The sequence below is a fragment of the Leptidea sinapis genome, chromosome 11, assembly GCF_905404315.1.
Source record: "Leptidea sinapis chromosome 11, ilLepSina1.1, whole genome shotgun sequence".
NCBI lineage: Eukaryota > Metazoa > Arthropoda > Insecta > Lepidoptera > Pieridae > Leptidea > Leptidea sinapis.
The window spans coordinates 10,401,689-10,422,934 of NC_066275.1; the positions used below are offsets into that span (position 1 = coordinate 10,401,689).

At 35.1% G+C, this 21,246-nt stretch overlaps 2 protein-coding genes across 4 annotated transcripts in view; one reads left to right on the top strand and one right to left on the bottom strand.

Moving 5' to 3' along the window:
- The window catches only part of LOC126966856 (programmed cell death protein 2-like), a 285,939-nt gene that overhangs the window by 257,473 nt on the left and 7,220 nt on the right, over positions 1-21,246 (bottom strand). For 2 of the 3 annotated variants that reach the window (XR_007729831.1, XR_007729832.1), the window contains exons 7-8: positions 19,223-19,361; positions 15,320-17,736 (exon numbers count right to left, since the gene is read on the bottom strand). Coding sequence is in view for 1 of the 3 variants with exons in the window: in XM_050811123.1 (XP_050667080.1) it covers positions 17,451-17,736; positions 19,223-19,361 (425 nt within the window). In the remaining 2 variants the exon portion in view is untranslated. Of the gene's footprint in view, positions 1-13,040; positions 17,737-19,222; positions 19,362-21,246 lie in introns of those variants that run through there. The other variant, XM_050811123.1, reaches the window with a different exon arrangement.
- LOC126966887 (uncharacterized protein CG16817) lies at positions 6,547-7,263 on the top strand. Its single transcript, XM_050811174.1, has one exon. The coding sequence runs from the start codon at positions 6,689-6,691 to the stop codon at positions 7,178-7,180; it is 492 nt and encodes a 163-aa protein (XP_050667131.1). The 5' UTR covers positions 6,547-6,688; the 3' UTR covers positions 7,181-7,263.

The window sequence follows — 21,246 nt, forward strand, 5'->3', positions numbered from 1 at the left end:
AAGTTAACTGGGAAGTAAGAACTGTCACTCCAACTATCACTTACGCTGTTATTGTGTTTCTTATATCGTACAAGCTTAAGTTGTATCAATAACACAAAATCAGAGAGGGAGTTCTGAGGACAAATTTCAATCATAAGAACTTAAAATCTAAGTTAGTCGATATGTTATTGAAATGTTGGTAAGTAAAAGGATAGTACCTCTAGTAAGTTAAGCTAAGGATAGATAGGTTATTGCAAACGGCTGTAAGTCAATCGGAAGCATTTTGAAATTCGAACGGTAATCCGAGTGAGTCAGACGGAAGCACTTAGAAATACGCAAGACTCATTCGTTTTCTTCAAGAAGTGCTATTTCCCTTTGAACTTATAATAGAATGAAGGCGAATAATGTAGGTATAGTTTTGAACAGGTAGATTCGAGGCTCGAGACAAAGGCTTACAAAAAGTATGTAGGTATGTATCATTAAAAAATACTAGCATCCATTGCTTTTCATATTAAATTTTATTCTCAATCAATGAGAGTAAGTAAGCAACAGTATGTTTTTTTAAGACGAAATCTCAAGAACTCATTATCATCCCAAATAATGTCGTTGAATGTACTATTTACCCCGAGTTCCTCCGTTGGGTTTTGTCCATAATGTACTACGCCACATAATCTTGTAAGTATTCAAAGTTAAATAAACTTTATTCAATTATGCTTAACCTAAGCGCTTTGAATAGTCACTATAAGTATTTCTTTTAATTTACTGAATTTACCATCCTATGTTCGGAAAAAGTTAAGCTCGTGAGAAAAAAGAAACTCAACGGTCACTTTTTCATTCTCATTTGCATCAACAGTCAGTGAAGAATAACACAACAAAATACTGACGTTATCTAGTGTTTCGTATTCGTGTTCATTAGCACAAAGTTTCCTGATTTCAACGATTTTAGTTCCATGTGGCACAACAATTTCCGAAAGATGCCTTTTAGTTGTTTGGCATTACGTAGAGCCCCAAAAACAATTTTGCTCGGCGGCCATCTTGGATTTCAAATATGATCCCAAATTCGTTCTCTGCACCCTCGACAACCTCGGATACGATATCCATATTGTAAAAATCATAATTTGGCGCGTCGGCCATCTTGGATTTCAAAAATGAGCCCAGAACCTCTGATAGGGTATCCATATTGTTAAAATAGTTAAAAATAATAGTATAATAACTAATAGCTAGCAACGGCGCCTCTATCGTCTTGCATTTTCATTTCATCGAGTTTCAAATCACAACGATTCTAAAGAAGTTTCACTTCAAAAATTGTTGCAGAAAAATTATACGTGTTGTTTTTATTGTTTTATTTTATTTCTTCTTTCTTATTACATATAATCTACTATTTGTCACAATGTACTGATTTAGGGAAATGTCTATTCACTTGCAACATTGTTTGGCTGTCTGTGTGCGTGTTGGCGAATGTAAGTACGCGACGCTCACGCACACATTAATTCGAATGTTACTACTACACTCGCGAGCAAAAGTTTGGAATTACTTACTTGAAATAGGTTACGCGCGATTTTGCGTACTGACTAAATTTTTAATTATCATAAAAATCATATAATTTTAAAGGTTTAACTCTTAACTTTAAATTGACACCGAATTCATAAAAATCAAGCCAGTATTTAAGAAGCTATCCCGGATTAAGTGAAGGAATAATGAAAAAGACTTGTATGAATTGTTTGATACGTCGCGAGTTGCGACCTATTGATCCCCTATAAAAGCACCTGTTATCGGATTTTTTTTATCAGTCTACTTTCACACGTTGACCGATACACATCTCCGCTACTTTTGACCCTTGCAGCATAAATCGTAGCCCTATTGCAAGAAGGGCTCAGCCAGCGGGTTGTCGGCTCCACATAAGCCAGTCCTGTGTTTCGAATGTTTACAAGCGCTTTCAACCTCTCTCCGAAATCGGCATTTAACTGGTGTCTACGTCCAACAGGAGCTCCGAGATGTTCGTGGAGAAGCAGCCAGCGAGTGGACAGTTCGTCGATGACGCAAGCAAGCTAATCTAACTCCAAAGGCCTGCCACAGGCCCGAAACTCAGTTGAGCAATGGTCGCAAGTCCTGTTCTCTGACGAGAGCATGATGTGTTTGCACGTTAGCGACCGAAGAGGTCGGGTCTACAGGCGGCCTGAGGAGATATTTGCGCAGTGCTGTTCCGCTGAAACAGTGGCCCTTATGGGGGCGGCTCATGGGCCGGCATTTCCTTCTGCGATAAAACCGAGCTTATTTTCGTGCCTGGCGGGGGACGAGGAGGCGATCTAACTTTGGACCGGTACATTTCCAATATTCTGCTGGAATATGTCGTTCCCCATGCGAGATATATCGGTGATGACTTCCTCCTTATGCACGATAACGCTCGTTGTCGCACTGCCAGTGTAACAACTGAACACCTAGAAGAAGTTGGTATCGCCACATTGGACTGGCCAGTGCTCAGCCCTGACTTGAATCCCATTGAGCACGTATGAGATGAACTGAAGAGGAAGGTTCGTTCCAGAACTCCTGCTCCTTCATGTCTGAATGGGCTGAAATCGGCGTTCATTGAGGAGTGGGAAGGTATCCCACAAGTATCAATTCAGAAGCTGATCAGCGGGCCTACCGTGAACTCTTATTGCGATTCAATTGACAACCTAAAATGAACTGCTTTGCCTTTTCGTACCACGACGTCATTAGAGCTATCTAATTTAGGTTGACGCCAAATCCATTGATTAAATCACAATGATGTCAATTGAATGTCAAAAATGATTTAGTTCATTAATTCGTACCATGAGGTAATATTTCAACCAAAACTGGATAGCTTATGTGTCAAAGTGAGTGATTTGAAAAAAGTTGCTACTTCCTTAGAGGAAAGTGAATCGTTTTGTTAATAACTTTTAAAAAATAGTGAATACATACAGAAAAGGAAAATTTTATTGATAAAAGATGAGACGAGAATACTTTATTGGACTTTTTTGTAAAACAAAATACTGAAAATAAATACCGAAAATGAAAATAGTAAAGACGAGGCAGTAAGGGCCCGGGATAGCCTGTTCGCAAGAACGAATTTAAAAAAAAGTAGTCTGTGCTCCTGTCAAAAATAATGGAGGCGCGTTCATAACTCGTTATTTTTACGTAAACACCTAAACAAACATTTAATTTATAATTACAAGAACTATATTTATTTATATTACTATTATTTAATAAGTACAAAAAGGGCTTAATGGTTTATAATTTTACGCTATAAAGCGCAATTTTAAAATGTATTTTTAGTATTTTCTACGCAAAAAACCGCTAAAATCATATTTCAGATTGCGAAACGCAACTTTATTTCGTTCATTCATCGTAAGCGATCCAAACGCCATTCAGTAAAAGGCACTTCATGGTACGAATTATAGCGATTCAGTTTAGGTACCTAAACTGAACTGCATCGGAATCGCATTAAAAGTTGGTGGTAGGCCCTCAGGTCTATAAAGAATTATTTACAAGCGGTTATATAGGCGAGGGGGAGGGAACACAAAGTACTGACACTCAATTTTCCTTAAAATAAATAAATAAATATAAAATAAATAAAAAAAAATATTTAGAAGTTGTTGTTTTATTCATTCATTATTTTTCCATATTTCCTTGTTTTCCTACCTCCTTCACTTAATCCGGGATAGGTCCTTAACTACTGGGTCAATTTGAATGAATTAGGTTGGCAGTTGAACCTTTAAAATGATGTCATTTTTATGATAATTAAAAATTTTGTCAGTAAGGAAGATTGCGCGGAACCAATTTTAAGTAAGTGATTCCAGTGCTCGCAACTGTATAATGATGAACTATGAATGAAACTATCTTTCTGAGAGTTATTATTCTAAGGTACAAGTAATGTTACGAATAGGCTACTTGCTACTTATCTATCCAATAAAGACTTAATTTACGTTTCACAATGTATACATAGTGTTATCTAGCAGGTAAGGGCCATTTAAATTCTAGGATGGATCTAGTCTAATTTAGTAGACCATATAATAGTTATAGCCGGGTATTGCCTGGCAGAGTGAAAAGCATTTGACAAAATAATGTCAATTAATATAATGATAGGCAAGCCCAATAGACAAGCGCTTCAGATATTAATAGTGTATGCGCCCCACGTGTTACTGATAGCGGAAAAATTATTAATCTACCTAAAAAAAAAGATCAAGCATAGTACAGATTATGACGGCTGTGATAATAAATATTATTGTTTATTACATAGGCATCGGTTATTAGCTTTCATTTACTATATCTAAATTAAATTATACTGTAACATAAGGTTGAATAACTAATTTAAACTTTTCAATCTTACTAAGTAGTTATCTTTTAATCATACTACCTAATTTATTTTTTTAAAACATTAATAACTTCTACTCTAAAAGAGGAAGCACGATTACTGAAAATATATATGTGTGTAAAGTACTCATTATAATTTTTAAGGAGTCTAAATAACGGTGCACGGAAACCAGCATTTGTGGAGCATCTATTATTTGCAAATAAGTATTTCTTTTTTACAGCACGCACATGTGTGCGAACCGGCACTAAATAGCATATTTTATTAATAAGATCAATGCAATCGTAGCGATTGTGACAAATGTTATATAATAGCATCAGTCAGTTATAAAAGAGTCTTCAGGAGAGAGAGAAAGAGAGTTTTTAGGTTACAAAGAGGAAGTGGCAAGTCATTCCAGCATTTAGTGCTTGTGAACTTGAAACAACAATGGACAGCTGCACTCCTGTGTAACGGCATTTGTAATATATGCATAGATACTCTTGTCATGTTTATTTCTTTTTATGGAAAAGGAGGATAGACGAGCGTACGAGTCACCTGGTGTTAAGTGATCATCACCGCCCACATTCTCTTGCAACACCAGAGGAGTCACAGGAGAGTTGTTGACTTTAACGAAGGTGTACTCGCTTTTTTTGAAGGTACCCATGTCGTATCGTCCCGGGAACACCGTACTCTTCTATGATACAGCGCATATCCCTTGTCATTGTGGACTGTCTCTTTAATAGTATTTCCCTGTGAACTTTAATCTCCCACTTAATCCCCACTTAGGTCAAAGTTTTAAAATGCACGAACAAATGTTTATAAATTATTTCTTATCAAGTGCCTAAATACAATGTTTCATGGTTCTATTTTCGATAATGACGAATTTTCATTTAAACTGCGATTCCCTACTTCAAACTCTCCATTTATACTTGAAGTTATACTTCTTTAGGCGCGTTATGAAAATATGAGTGAAATTTTAAGATGCGCGCGCATCACTGTAACAGAAGTAACAGGTTGATGTTGGTTCTTAAAATTTTCTGACGTTTGCGTCATTCATTTTTTTTTGTTTCTTCGTCCATTATTAGGATAGGCAAAGGGTTCAAGCCCATACAGCCGTATTAATTGTCAAAGCCATCCTTCCAAAATTTTTACAAAATTGTTCTTTCTAAAAACGTAGAATAGCACGAGGAATAAATCATTTTAATGATTTTTGCTTCGTTAGGCCAAATAAGTATAACTTCTTGCGTGCATACACACATACTTTGTTTTGCAATAAAAGGTAGCTAATTTTCTTTTTCAAGTTTTAGTCTATCTCTGTACTAAATTTTATCAAAATCGGTTCTGTGGTTTAAGCCTGAAAGCGTAACAAACAAACTTACATTACCACTTATAATATTAGCAGTGATTGTTATGCCGAAAGGACGACAAAGTGTAGATGCGTAGGATAATCCATTTTTAAATTTTATTATTATTTAAAAAAGGAATTATTATTATTTAAAAAAAAGCACGCCGTGAAATATCGAAGCAGTAGCGTGCACATGCGTTTTGCACACGTTGTATTAAATAATAATAATCAAACTAGAAAGAGCCCAACGTGCAATATTATAAATAGCATACAACAAGCCGTGGCGATATTCAACAGACACCCTCTACTCAGAGGTAAACCATCTTCAATTATGACAATTATTTATCTCCTCTACATTACTTAAATTCCACAAAACTGCAAAACTATAGGCACGAATTTCTAATAGGGCGCTAATATGGGATCGCCCAAGAGTGTTTTCTTCCTTTGCTCGAAGAACATATTATTATTACAAACTATACAGTTCTATAGATAAAACTAAACGCAGTTGTAAAAATTTAATATTTGAATGGTTAAAAGTTTTAAACTTCGATGATACATGAAAAACTAATAGGTAAAAGTACTAAACAAAAACACAATTATTGAAATTATTACACCAACGTTATCAATATTCTTTTCATTGACCGACCGTCGTCTATTTACTGTATCTAAGTTTTATAAAAAATAAAAAAAAAAACAAAAGAAGCCCGTTGAGTTCGTTCGCCTGTTCTTCTCAGGTCTGAGGCATTCATTTCGGAATGGGTACTAGTTTTTGACTTTGAATAAGACGAATAATTTGAATAAAATTACTTGAATTTAAATTTCTTTCCTATCACTACGAAATGTCTGTCTATGGTCAAGTCACACTATTTAAAATTTTGCCATGGACTAAAGATTCGTTCCTTGATTCGAGATTGTCAAGCAGGTTAAACTGTCAAACGTAAAATTTTGCGAGTCGGCGGCGTGTGCATGGAATTTTATATCAATCGTGATTCGTGATTTAATACTAAAATTATTTGATGAAAATCTGTGAACACTAGCTATATATATTTTTGAAGATGGCCAGTGAATCCCCAGTACCGCCTCCAGTCTTATGGGCACAGCGTAAAGAAAATATATTTCTTACATTCAGCGTGGAGTCTAAAGATCCTGACATTAAAATAGAAAAAGATTCAGTACACTTTAAAGGTATCAGTGCGCAAGACAATAAGAAATATGAGGTTATAATACCATTATTCGACGCTGTTGTGCCTGAAACAAGTGGATTCGTTAATAAAGGACGATGTATAGAAATGCTTTTACGCAAAGAAAAGGAAGACGCTCCTTATTGGCCCTCGTTAACTAAAGATAAGAAGAAACCACATTATCTTAAAATAGATTTTAATAAATGGAAGGATGAAGATGATGAGAATGAAGAAGGTGGCGGTGGTGAGGAACCTCTTGATCTCTTCCAAATGCTGTCCGGCGGCTCTAAAGATAACCCCGCGAAACCATCATTTGATGATTTGGAAAGTGACTCTGATGACGAAAATCTTCCGGACTTGGAATGAGTATAATTTAAGTACTGCTAATACAATGATGGCTGAACAGTAAATTAAGGTTTTTGCAGTTATAATAAATTTTTTTGAACTAACTACATTTTATTTTAAAACTGTATGTTTACTTAGTTTATGAAGTCCATAAAAATGCATTTCCTTTAGAAAATACTCTTTAATAATTGAGGATTAAATATAATAGTAAAAACAGAACACTATTATTATTTTAGTTCATACATTTTCATCTAATTCCATTTAAGATATAACTGCTTCTTAGAAATTAAAAGTGTGGTATAATATTCTGTTGAAAATAACTTGTATAATTATTGTTCAACATGGTTTTGGCCTCTTTTACATACTATCCTCATCTCTTACGGGTTGCCCCTTGAGAGGGTGGTGAGACTGTCTATTAAACTAAATTGATCATCCACACATTTTATCCAACTCTTTCTCCATCAGCTGAGTGGTGGTTGTTGTGGATAAATTTTTGAACCTAAATTTTTTGATATTTATGGTCTGTCACTGAGAATTATACACTTGTCAGTGTATATAATAACCAGTATTGCAAACATTTCACATTCAATATTTGTTCTATTAATTTTTCACACATAGGTACCTATTATGTTGTGTATTTAGTTTCTGGGTCTTGTTTTTTATTGAAGATAGAATGAATTTAAAACTTTCTTTCCATTTTTGTATACTTAATAAAAGAAATAAGGAAATCATTAAAAAATATGAATTTGTAGGAATTGATGTTTACTTATAATTTACTTGCCATGTAACCCATGAATTCATCCACATATGGTATATGTGTGTGTAACCAAAATAGTTGGTGTTCTAATGCTGCTATATGTACTTACATGTCTTTCAATATGCAATAATACAAAACGATCATATATGTGGCTTTCGTTTGTTAACACAATATTCAAAACTGTTCCCATACATCCTCACAAACATTACGACTTTATATTACTATAAATAATAATCTTCTTGCCACACTAAAAATCCTTAGCAGTAGCATGATGCAACACCCAAGCCAAAATTATTCATATCAATGATGCTTAAATATTGGCAAACAAAAAAAACTGTTGATTAGGTAGTTTTATTTTTTTATGTAATTAATCTTCTAATATATAAAATTCTCATGTCATGGTGTTAAACTTTGAACTCCTCCGAAACGTCTTGACAGATTCTCATGAAATTTTGAGTGCATATTGGGTAGGTCTGAGAATCGGACAACATCTGTTTTTCAACCCCCTAACTGTTAAGGGTGGTCCACACGAATTTTTTTTTTAAATATGTTTATGAGTCGCATTAAAAAAAAACAGTTACTTTTGTATCGCGATTTTAATATCGGCAATACAACGTTTGCTGGATCAGCTAGTAATTTTATATATTCATAACAATGAAGAGCAATAAAAATAAAAAACATTCTTTGTTAGTAAGTTTATGTAAACTCTGCATAAAAATGAGCACTTGATTTATTCAAGTACTTTTAGTAGGTATTAACAGTTACAACTATAACTTAACTGCAACAAATCCCTTTTGTGAAAGGGAAGAAAAAATTTCAAAACACTTTTCTTTAGTAATTAAATACTTAATTTGTTTTAATATTTTTTTAGCAAATTACTTCATTTTGACAATAATAAGGTGCATTGAGTATTTTATGTTTGCGTATTTTTGTTGCATCACTTTACATATATTGTAATTGAAATGATTCAACATCTAAAAGGCGAAATTTATTTAATTTATAGTCATTAATTATATAAGAATCAAATTCAATATTATTAAAATCTGAATATTCATAACTTCAGTATCATTGATGGCCAATTGGAAGTTTCTTGCCACTACTTAAGTGTGAAAAAATTTTAGTAGTAGTGTAAAAAGAAAACTTTTGGCATTTATAATTGTCATTCCTTGACCTACTTGAATAAAGTAATTTTGATTTGATACAATTGACTTTCTCCTTTGATTATTAAAGTTACAAACAATATAATAAAAAATAATATTGAATGTGGCCACCACTGGCTGAAATAAGTGTTGCAATATATGTGGCATGCTTTGGATGAGGTTCAATGGGAATGGTTTGGCACTTCCTGCTGGCCAATCTAAACAATTAATCTCGACTTCACAGTTAGTGTCTACTTCAACTGCTTGGTATGCTCGAGTATTGTTGTCCATAAACACAGCAGCAAATTCCTGTAACATCTAACACTGGTTGTACATGAGGAATTAGACAAGGATTGACCTAAGTTTGATAATACTAACAGCATCTTAATGATGTTAATTATAACATCATATATTAATACAGGCTACCGGTATTAACTTGAAGAATTCCACATCTCTACACAACAAATTGAGGAGGTTAATATAGAATATTGTTTTATGAATGTTTAGATAAAACTGAATTTTTGTGAGAGTTCGATAGGTACTTACCAACATATAGGACTAAAAACTTAGCAGTGGAAGGCTCGTGCACTGGAAGCCGGCTAGATTATGGGTACCAACGATGCCTATTTCTGCCAGGAAGTAGTAATGTGTAAATATTACTGTGTTTCGGTCTGAAGGGCGCCGTACCTTATTTTCATAAAAAAAGAACCTTGACCTGAAGTTCTTTACAAAAACTACTACACTGTTCGACGTCATTCTATAATGATTTTTATCGGTCATTGTCGTACAATAAACAGTTACACTCCCAAGTGGCGTTGTATATATATACAGATAACATTAAAAATTCATTCAAGTTAACACCTTCTTTCGTGGCAGTAATGTTCAAAGTCTAATGTATACGCTCGCGAACACAAGACTGAATAGTGAATATAATTATTAAAAACGTCAAGTTAGTTATAATACAATTTTGTTTATTTAAAGGGGCACTTACTCGAAATTAGACACTCCATCCTTTTTAAGTTTGGATATGCTGTTATTTGGACAGTTATGCAAAAAACAGGCGTATCATACTTGGGTTGCGGCGCTGGGCTCAAAGGATCCAAACTGCAAAGTTATAAGTTGGAAATGCCAGTGCCTCCAGATTCTTTAAGCGGCGAATCGCCCGTGCGTAATCGAAGCACGTTGTCAAAATCGGCGAGCAGCTTTTCAGCTACCCGACTGGAACACGCAAGTTCTGGTCGATGTCGAAAGCTGCTCTTGGTAACTCCAACCACCCATCCATGCCCCCGTTGCAATGGAACGGCGAGGAATGACACCCTGGCACATACGGCAAAAGAGAAAGCCAATCTTCTGTGCGCTCTTTTCGCTTCCAACTCGACTCTTGACGACAACGGAACAACACCGCCGACCATCCCGTGGTGTCAGAGCTCTATGCCTAAAGTACAGAAAACTGTTCGGCGAGCTGTGATTTCGTTGGATGTCAGGAAGTCAGGCTGGATGTCATTTCTCCAATCGTGCTTAGAACTTGTGCCCCTGAGTTGACGCCGGTGCTAACGCGTTTATTCCGGCACTCTTATTCAAAAGGCGTAGTCCCTGACTCATGGAAGTCAGCTCTTGTCCATCCGATTAAAAAAAAGGAGACAGTTGGGATCCGCCAAACTACAGGCCTATTGCTATCCAAAATCATGGAGAGCATTATTAACCGCCACCTCTTGGTATACCTAGAAAGTCACCAGTTGATCAACGACCGACAGTACGGCATTTGCCATGGTTGGTCGGCAGGCGATCTTCTGGTATACCTAACATATATATGGGCGGCAGCTATTGAAAGCAAAGGGGAAGGCCTGGCAGGTAGCCTGGATATAGCGAAGGCCTTTGATCGTGTATTTGGGCTTCCCGAGTGCTTATGCAAGTGGACCTCCAGCTTCTCTCGGGAATTATCAACCAGTGCCGGGAAAAACTTTTGTCTTCAATCGAGTCCTCTCTTGAGAAGGTCGCGTAAAGGGATAAATTTAACTTTGTCCAATTTAACCCCTAGAAGACTCAAGTTTGCGCGTTTACCACTTAAAAAACCCCATTTGTCGTATCACCGCTCTTCGACAACACTTCCCTTAAAGCCTCGCCTAGTATGGGAATACTGGGTCTCGAAATCTCGAGCGATTGCCAATTCCGTGGCCATCTGGAGGGCAAAGCCAAATTGGCTTCGCCCTTATTAATCATCGTCATTAATAGAGCACGGCAATACTTCAAGCCGGCCCACATTTTAGCGCTCTACAAAGCGCAGATCCGGCCATACATGGAGTATTGCTGTGATCTCTGGTCTGGCGCACCCTAGTATCAGCTCGACCCATTTGACCGCGTGCAACGCAGAGCAGATCGAGTTGTCGGGAACCCAGTGCTCTGTGAACGGCTGGATCACTTAGCGTTGCGTAGAGACATCGCTTCATTGTGTGACTTCTACCGCAGTTATCACGGGGAGTGTTCCGAAGAGCTGTTTCCTGCCGCCGAATTCTACCTTCGCACGACACGCCTCAAGTTAGCATATCATCCCCACCATCTGGATGTGTGGCGGCTTTCAAGGAGCTTTCTTCCACGTACTACAAAACTGTGGAATGAGCTTCCTTGTGCGGTGCGGACGTTACGACATGGGTACCTTCCACAAAGGCCAGCAACGCCTGTGATTCCTCTGGTGTTGCAAGAGAATGTGAGCGGCGTTGATCACTTAACACCAGGTCGCTCATTTGTCCTCCTATTCCATAAAAAAAATCCACTGAACATTGTCATTGCGTGGCGTTGTATTATAAGCGCGGTCGAAGCAAAACTGAACGCCAATTCTGCCTAATAGATACGTAGGCAGAGTTTTGCTTCAGACAATTTTTGAGACTGATGGTAAGTCTAGTTGTTAATTTTACGTCAATATTACCGGTATATAAGTTGCCGATCAATGATTCATTAACGGCCGTTCCCAATATTTAGTCCATCTCCGGTTGTCGCTTACTTTAGATAAAAATCGTAACTACCGTTGACTTTGCTGTCCCAACAAACTTATCGACGGTAACTCACCTCACTAACTCACTCACGTACACGCTGTCTGTCAATGGGAGGACGTATAGCTTACCAGTCCCAATATAAGGCGATAAGAATGACTTATCGTGTATATTGGGTTAGCTTCAGATTATTGACAGCTCATTTCTGACAGTAGACGGAGGTAATCTATCTCTATCTGTAGATAGTATATAGGGAACGGTCGTAAGTAATTGAGAGATAAAGCGAAAAGTCTGGGCGATACTAGTGTGGGTGATCAGTATTGATTAATGTTATTGGTACAAAGTAGGAGTATATTAGGTAATGACTTCTCCGACGTGAAATAATTTATTTGCGTAATTATACTGGTGTTGGTATATATTATGTCGGGAGTGTTTTCAAATGGAGGGGATTTTTTTATGAAAATCAGGGACGAGACGAGCATGACGTTCAGCTGATGGTTATTGATTCGCCCTACCCATTACAATGCAGTGCCGCTCAGGATTCTTGAAAAACCCAAAAATTCTGAGCGGCACTACAATTGCGCTCGTCACCTTGAGACATAAGATGTTAAGTCTCATTTGCCCAGTAATTTCACTAGCTACGGCGAAACACAGTAATGTTTACAAATTACTGCTTCGCAGCAGCAATAGGCGCCGTTGTGGTACCCATAATCTAGCCGGCTTCCTGTGCAAAGGAGGCTCCCACTGGTAAAATACAATGCCAGGGTATACAAGTTTACAACTGAGGGATATATTAAAGTTTGAGCTTTAATGATATAACTTATTTTTAAAGCCTTATCTAAAAAAGAACACAAGTAGTTATAATAAAATTACAAATAGGAATTGTCTCGCAGGAACCAAAGTTGAATCGAAATTAAAATATATTTTATTAATTTATTGGGGGTTCGATACTGAGTCTAAAGCTCTATGAAAAGATATATATTATTGAAATAAAACACTTATATAAGATTAAAATTCGTGTAATTATAATTTATTCTTAAAATTAACATTATTTATTTTTAGTGTTGGCAAAAACAACAATTTATTTAATTAACAGGCAGGCTTTTAGAGAGACAATAAAGAGAAATATTTAATAATTACAAATTTCAAGACATTCATCTTAAATATTTATACTATATCTAGTATCGATAGTAATGATTTATACTATATATAGTCTATCGACTATAACAGCTGTGAAAACGTCGATAAACATTGAGTTTAGAACTAACCTCTCTAAACTAATATTCCTGGCCTGTTTTATCGGTTGTCTAACAGCAAGAGACTTATAAATTATCAAAGACAATATTATACTATAGTACCTACTACTAACGGCACCATGATTAGCAATAATATGGCTGCATGATCTTATCAATAAATTAAGTATCCTTATGTAGGTATATATTTGGCATTTTACTACCAATGGGATGGAATAGTTTATTACGATTTCTTGAATATTAATTACCTATAACTACATAGCAGGTATACTTTTTGTTTAATTTTCAATAATCAAGTAATTTCATATAAAATATGTCTCACATAATATGACGTACTCTTTAGGCCTATCGCAGATGACACACTTTTTGTGCTATTGAGTCTGCGGCACATAAAAAGTCTGAATTTCATTCAACGCACACGACGTACCTACTACTGTCGGTCATTTTGTTGGCAGTACTGTAGGGATGTACACAAATTGCAGTGTATTATTTCGTACTTGAGATATAAAAAAAGAAGATAGAGAATTTTCATTTCATCCTATTGTTTCAGAAAGATTTTTAAGGGACTGTTACATATCAAACATTCAGTTTTAAATTGCAGACTTTTTGTACCACGCGGTGCGGTATGTCAGATCTACGAGGATATTTTGCGCGTCAGACTTTTTGCGTGTCGTATGCGTTACTGCATATAATTCTATAGGTTTTACTATCACAAGACTAAAAAATGCGTCACGGATAGTCTGTCGTCTGCGATAGGCCTTATGGTGCATATAGATTGATGAAATGTATCACGCAATGGAAGAATTCGCCGTAGAAATCTCTGCAATGTATCATGAAAGGTAACTGTGTAACAATTGCATCATAGTTTGGACGTCTTGTGCTCGCAAAACGAGCATTTCCCGCGCATGCTACGAGCATTACAAGCCGCGCGCGGTGCGACTCGTCACTTGTCGGTTTCACGAACGAATACAACAAAGGAGCGCGTTCACAGCTGAATAGTAGATTCGTTATATTAGATAGCTGATAAAATAACCTATTATTTATTAAAACTGGCAAGCGTTATTTAATATTTATGCGAACACAATTTTTTGACACCTGCCAAATTCTGCCCTAAGAGGACTGCATAAGAACTACATTCAAATGAAAGTCCAGTTGTAATAGGAAATATAACAAGCAATCGAATATATTTTGTTCGGCTATGCAACGCGTTCGATTATTTTTTGTTCGAATATATCAGTGTTGTTATAACCAAAGAATTTAGAATATATCTACATATTTGTATTTGGTTGCCGCTTGCGGCGTGCTTGACTTCGAATGACTTATTTTGATTCATGTGGTATTTGGTATATTATAGTGCGTTTATTAGTGATTTTGAAATTTGAAGGTAATTGATTTTTTGTTAATTTTTTTAAATAGATTAGTGTAGGTAAATGAATTTAAATTTAAACAGAGTACACAAACCGAACTAATATATTATAGGGAAAAAAATAATAGGCGTTTTAAAAGTAGCGTATCGTTATAACGCCATTTTAATATATAGCCTCTCCTGAATAGCGAAAACAAACGTACGCGAGAAGTTCATAGTGAATGCGCGGTATGAGCACGCTATACGTCCACGGTTGCAGCGAACATGCAATAAAAGGAAGAATAATACATTTCATGTTGTGTTTCACTAGTCTGTACGCACCTTTAAACTTAAAATAACAATATGTAAAAACATCGATTTTTGGTATGGTTTCGAAACAAATATTTCGTCATTTGTTATTTTGTCAAACATTATTGCAACAGGGTGTTAGGACGAAAAACAACGTCACCTTATACTTAATAACATATGCAAGAAATCACATAACTGTATTAAAATGCTATAAATAACGAATACCTATAATTATATATACAAATGCTTACGATCAAAAATGACTATAACAGTAATAACAAACAAAATTTAGTCAAGAATTCATTTTCATTTTAAATGACTTCAATCTGGAATACAACGATTTCTTAAGGCGACACTAAATGCCAAAGACCTTGAGGGAGTGGGGAGAAGCTTGGCTACTCCCCGCAAACGCAAAACGTACCTCCACAATGAACATTTTTATTTTATTCCAATCACTGACCTCTACTATATACCAATGGACTGGCGGCTGTCAAAGTGCTTTTGTGCCTGTTTGATAATCGCCATTTTGGCGCTGTTGGCCATGTAGCGAGAGTCTGCGGTACTAAAACTAGTGATGACAACCTCAGCAAACATCGATAGATTGTGGGAAACTAAATACAAAAAAATATGAGTACTTTATTACGTTGATTCTTGAAGTATAACACGGAAAAAGAAATAAACAAATTCAAAATGCAAAAATACTTCAAAGTATTGGACGTCAATTCGCAGCCATTTGTATTATACGTCAAAATTAGTTCTCTGGACGCTCGCGAGTGGCGCTTCAAATAGGCACAAAATATTTGCTGCCATACATATGTAACAGCCTGTCCAGTGGTATTTATACAGGTCAGTGATTCCAATACTTAAGCTCTATATAGAGATTATACAATATTACGTTGGGTAAAATACGTTACATAGTTAATAACGCCATGTTTTGCATAGGCGTTTTTAGCGATACGGGTTTAATAAACAATTTGGCGCGAAATTTATAAGCGAACTAAATTGTTGCATCTATTTATTGCGCACCAATATTATTTGAATAATAATTTACCTTGATTTACAAAAACACAATATGAATAATAATAAAGATTGACAATTAAATTATCTATTAGATTGTGAAAGTTTCACAAAAATATAGTCAATGGTTTTCACCTGATCATCGCTTTTTTGGCTGCGTTAGACACAGTTTTGAAAGTAAATATACACTATGGTTCAGAAAAAATATTGATATTCATATATCAAACGGTTAAAGAATTAGTTTAATTTGACATTAAATTTTTTCAAAACATACGGACTAGCATATGAGATGCCAAGTGGATTTAAATCATATATTTACCCATTAAACCAGTTTTGCTTCACTGACAGCAACTTTGAGAGACTATAAAATATTTAAATTTTCTTAGAGCTTGTTTAGAACTATTATGTAATAGTTTGTTCACAAATAAAATTTGAAAACAAAATTTTAAGAACGATGCGGTTGCGATGGACTCGAACCCGCGACCTCTAGCGCGAGAGTTGGCCGTATTAATCCCACAAGTGAGGGTTATCACTTTAAAAACATAACAAAGCAGACGGATAGGGTATCCGTCTGCTTTGTTTTTCATACATTATTGGGCCAAGATGTAAAAGGATGAAAATGGTGTTAATAAATAGCTTATAAATTAAAAAAGCATCACTGAGAATTTGAGGATTTTTGGCAATCTGAATGCAGAGTTATAGGAGGTTTTGTAAAATTGAGATTATGCAATATATGGGCAACAATCTATATTAAAACGGCTGATTTTTTAAATGTGATTGATTTTTTGTTGCACGATAATGATCGTACAAGTTTAGCAATATCGGAAATCAAATAGAAAGAAGGAAAATATCAATAAAACAACGGGAAACAATCAAATGACAAATCGCGTAGGTACGCACAAACGATACTACGAAACGAGTGATTGACATTTGACATTCTAGACAATCTGTGGCTGTCACTGTCAGCACAGATTAAAATACAGAACGAGATTCAGAATCGACTTTTTCTTCAATCGATTTCTTTGTAATATTAAGTTGATATTTATTTTTTTTAACTAAAGACATTGTGTTTTGTTAATTATAATGTATTTTTTTTAAGTACTTTTATTGAATCAATCATGTGGTGCAAGTGGTTTTGGGTTGAATTGTATTAACTCATTCACATTACTCGATTATAGTAATCGATATCTATCCCATTTTAATCGTGAATTTTAAGATGATGAAAATTTAATTTTAAGATTTCTCGTTTTCTAGGTTGTGAAATAGGGTAATTTTCTATATTTTAAAATAGAAAAATATGGCAATTTTTTTAAACCATATCTCAACTTATTACATTTTGGCCCAGAAATCCCCGTCTCCTTTATTAGTTTATTTACGTTTGGCTGCCAGTCACTTCTAGATATTAAAAAACAAAGATCAATAAATACAAATAAATTATCTACTTAGAACTGGTTTCCTAATATTGTTTCTTCTCTTCATAAAGCTTAAATAACTTCAGGTTGGAATACAACAACTTCTTGAACCGTAGTGTCGTTTGGCTGCCAGCAACTTTGTGAGCAAGTGAAGATGAGAACGGAAAGAAAATGTAAGTGAGACAGTGATACACTGCCAGGCAATATTCGTAGAGCTTGGGCAAAGGCTGGTACAAGTTGTAACTCACAAATAAGGCTGGATTGGCATCGTTGGCAGACCATTGGCTTGCAAGAACTAGGGCTGTGGTCGGCCTGAGGCAATGGGGCTCCAAGTATTGGTGGTTCATCTCTGCTATACCTGTGGAAGTGTTAATAATCTATATGTATAAAAATGAATGGCTGTTCGTTAGTCACGCTAAAACTCAAGAACGGCTGGACCGATTTGGCTAATATTGGTCTTGAATTATTTGTGGAAGTCCAGGGAAGGTTTAGAAGGTGAATAAATATGAAAGTGTTCGTAATTAAATAAATACAACAATTTTGTTTTTCTGTAAAACAATTTCATTACAACAACAGGCAGCATATTTTACGAAATAATTCTTAACAAACAAACAAACATAATATTATGTAGTAGCGCACATAACAATGCTTGACTACAAAATTACAAAGATTTGGGAATCAATACTCATATTATATATATATATATATATATATATATATATATATATATATATATATATATATATCAATACTCAAATAATATTGGTCTTCTTGAAACTAATTCTAGTAGGCTTCATAAGATACATAATAGCTTTAAGGGTAAAAGTATAACTTCTATAATAAAGTCCCAGTCCACTATCTATAAATAAATTTAAATGTTTTATTAAAAAATGGCTGTGTCGTAAATACTATTACTGCACAGCTGAATATCTAAATGATCGGACAACCTGGGACTAGATTGTGATTATTTTATAGCGATAGAAATGACTGTACAATATTGTATATTTTTATTGAAAAGAGCGCAAAAAAGAATGCTGGGAGAGTTTCTTGCGCCGCTTCTTCTCAGAGCGCCATTTGTTTCCGAAGCGGTAGTAGTATCTAGTAGTTATTAGAAATGACATCAAAAAGAATTCTAAAGGAATAAATTTTGAGAAAAAAAAATGGCTGTTCATGCCTTTTATTATACATGTATTCACATTATGTGACTCTGCCTGTACTTTATTCTTATATTTTAAGAAAATAAGTTGAATATCTTTTAAATGAGGTTTAATAATTAACTAAGTATTTTATTATTTGTTTATAAAAACAAAATCAAAGTTAAAACTATTTTCACATTATTTTAAAATACATTTCGGTTATTTTAAAGAAAAGAAAATCTACAAGTTATTTTATAAATAATATTAGGTATAATAATATAATATAGTGATGCATAGGTATAGACGACCTGTATAGCCGAGTGGTTAGCGATACTACCTACTAAGCTAGAGGTCCCGGGTTCGAATCCCGGTAGGTGTAAGCATTTATATGATGAATATGGATGTTTGTTTCCGAGTCATGGATGTTTATATTTATTTATGCATGTTTAAGTAAGTATATTGTATTAAATATATCATTGTCTTGCAACCCATAACACAGGCTATATATGCCTAATTTGGGGCAAGATAATTTGTGTAAAAAGTGTGTCAATATTATATTATAGGTTAAAATAAAGAAATTGTAAATAAATAAAAAATATAAGTGAAATTATTCGGAGAACCAAAATTAAATTGATTTACAATAAAATGGGAGTTATGTAATGCCAGAAGAATACAGGGTTTCTTATAAAAACTAAAATTGCTGCATACCTAAGGATTTGATCAGGATTGTTCTGTATTCGTGTCAGGAATGCATGGAATAGTTTGTCCCCATGGAGTGGAATGCCATCTTCATACTGCTCTTCATCACCACCACCCACCCTCTCGTTCTTTTTGTTCGCTTCAATTTCTACAAAATGATATATTTTATATGGATGGATAATAAACATAAATTCATTCTCAAATTTTCATGCAGGTAACTAAGGCATGAAAATTAAAAATTATATAATTTTGAAATATTAGTTGTGCCTCACATTCAATGATGTGGGTAGTTTAAAAAAATATTTGGAATCGTCAAAATACAGATTTCAAATATATGTAAACCATATGAAATATTCCTATAGGTACTATTTCATAGGGATAGTGAAATGCGGAGACACCATTAAAATATAAAATAAAATCAAAACTCCGAAGATTAAATGCTATAAATGTAAAAAGGACTATGAATGTTGTCAAAAATCTTGAGAACCCCCGAGTTATTTATTCCACCAGTAAACTAAGGTCATCGCCTTGCATCTGGTCCAATTAAATTTCACTTATTGAACGTCAAAAACTACCACCCATTCAGAACAGTCTGCCTCAGACCTGAGTAGAACGGGTGCAAGAAACTCGGCGGATTTTTTAAAAATAAAAATATGGATTACAATGTAATATCGTACAATAAACTTTTATTATTAAAAAGCCTGAGGGTGTTCTATTCATTCCCAGTCTGTGGTATCATTAAGAGAATAGTTTATGCTATAGTAACCTTTCCCACACAAACGTTTCTTAACAATTCTCTAATATTTCGTAACACATTTGTTTTGTACATTTTCTGGGATCATATTGTAGAAGCATATACATCGCCCAATAAAAGACCGAGTAGTAGGCATGGCAAGTTTGTTTGTTCCTCGTGTTAACATTATGGCGGATAACAGTGAGGCAATTAAAAAGATCAGGGAGGGACGAGAGCGCATCACTGCTTTATTGCTATTACTTACACAAATAAAATTTGAAAAACAAAATTTTATGAACGATGCGGGATTCGAACCCACGACCTCCGGCGTTCCGTGCCGGTGCTCTAACCAACTGAGCTAACCGCTCGAGTACCGCCTCGTTATAAAATTCTGTTTGCATTGTTCAACTCTCAGGTTGTGGCTTCATCTACAGGATCTACTTTACAGTTGATAACCTGCTCAACCCCAATATTTGCATATTAGGAAATTGACTTGAGATGTCGCTCTTGTAAATCTAAACAATATGTTATGTTTTTTAAAGTGATAACCCTCACTTCTAGGATTAATACACAAATAAAATTTGAAAAACAAAATTTTATGATCGATGCGGGATTCGAACCCACGACCTCCGGCGGAAGGTCACTTTAAAGAACATAACATATTGCTATTACATATTAATTTTTGCTTTAGGCTCACTCAGTTACCCGTCAACACGCTTATGGATGTGCCAGTGGGAAGCTCCTTTGCACAGGATGCCGGCTAGAATATGGGTACCACAACGGCGCCTATTTCTGCCGTGAAGCAGTAATGAGTAAAAATTATTGTTTTACTATCTGAAGGGCGCTGTATCTAAACGTGAAATTACTGGGCAAATGACACTTAACATCATATGTCTCAAGGTGAAGAGCGCAATTGTAGTGTCGCTAAGAATTTTTCCGTTTCTGAAGAATCCTGGGGGCACTGCATTGTTATTTTATTTATTTATTTATTTATACTTTAATAAAACGGTGTAAGCCAATTACAATATTATAGTAAGAATTAATTACAAACTAAACATATTACACAAATAATAGTTAATAAATACAAAGTTTACTGTAAATAACTAACAATTAATTAACATCCAAATACCGTTCATCCATTCCTCTCACAAAAACGCAAGCACTCTGTTAAAATCGTCTGCCATCCATCCGCAAATAAATCACAAGCGGGGTTGGCTTCGAGAAGAGCGTTGAGAGCAGAGAGAGACCTCGGTATAGGTAAGTTGGTGCGAGCCACAGTTATAATGAGCAAGGCGTATCA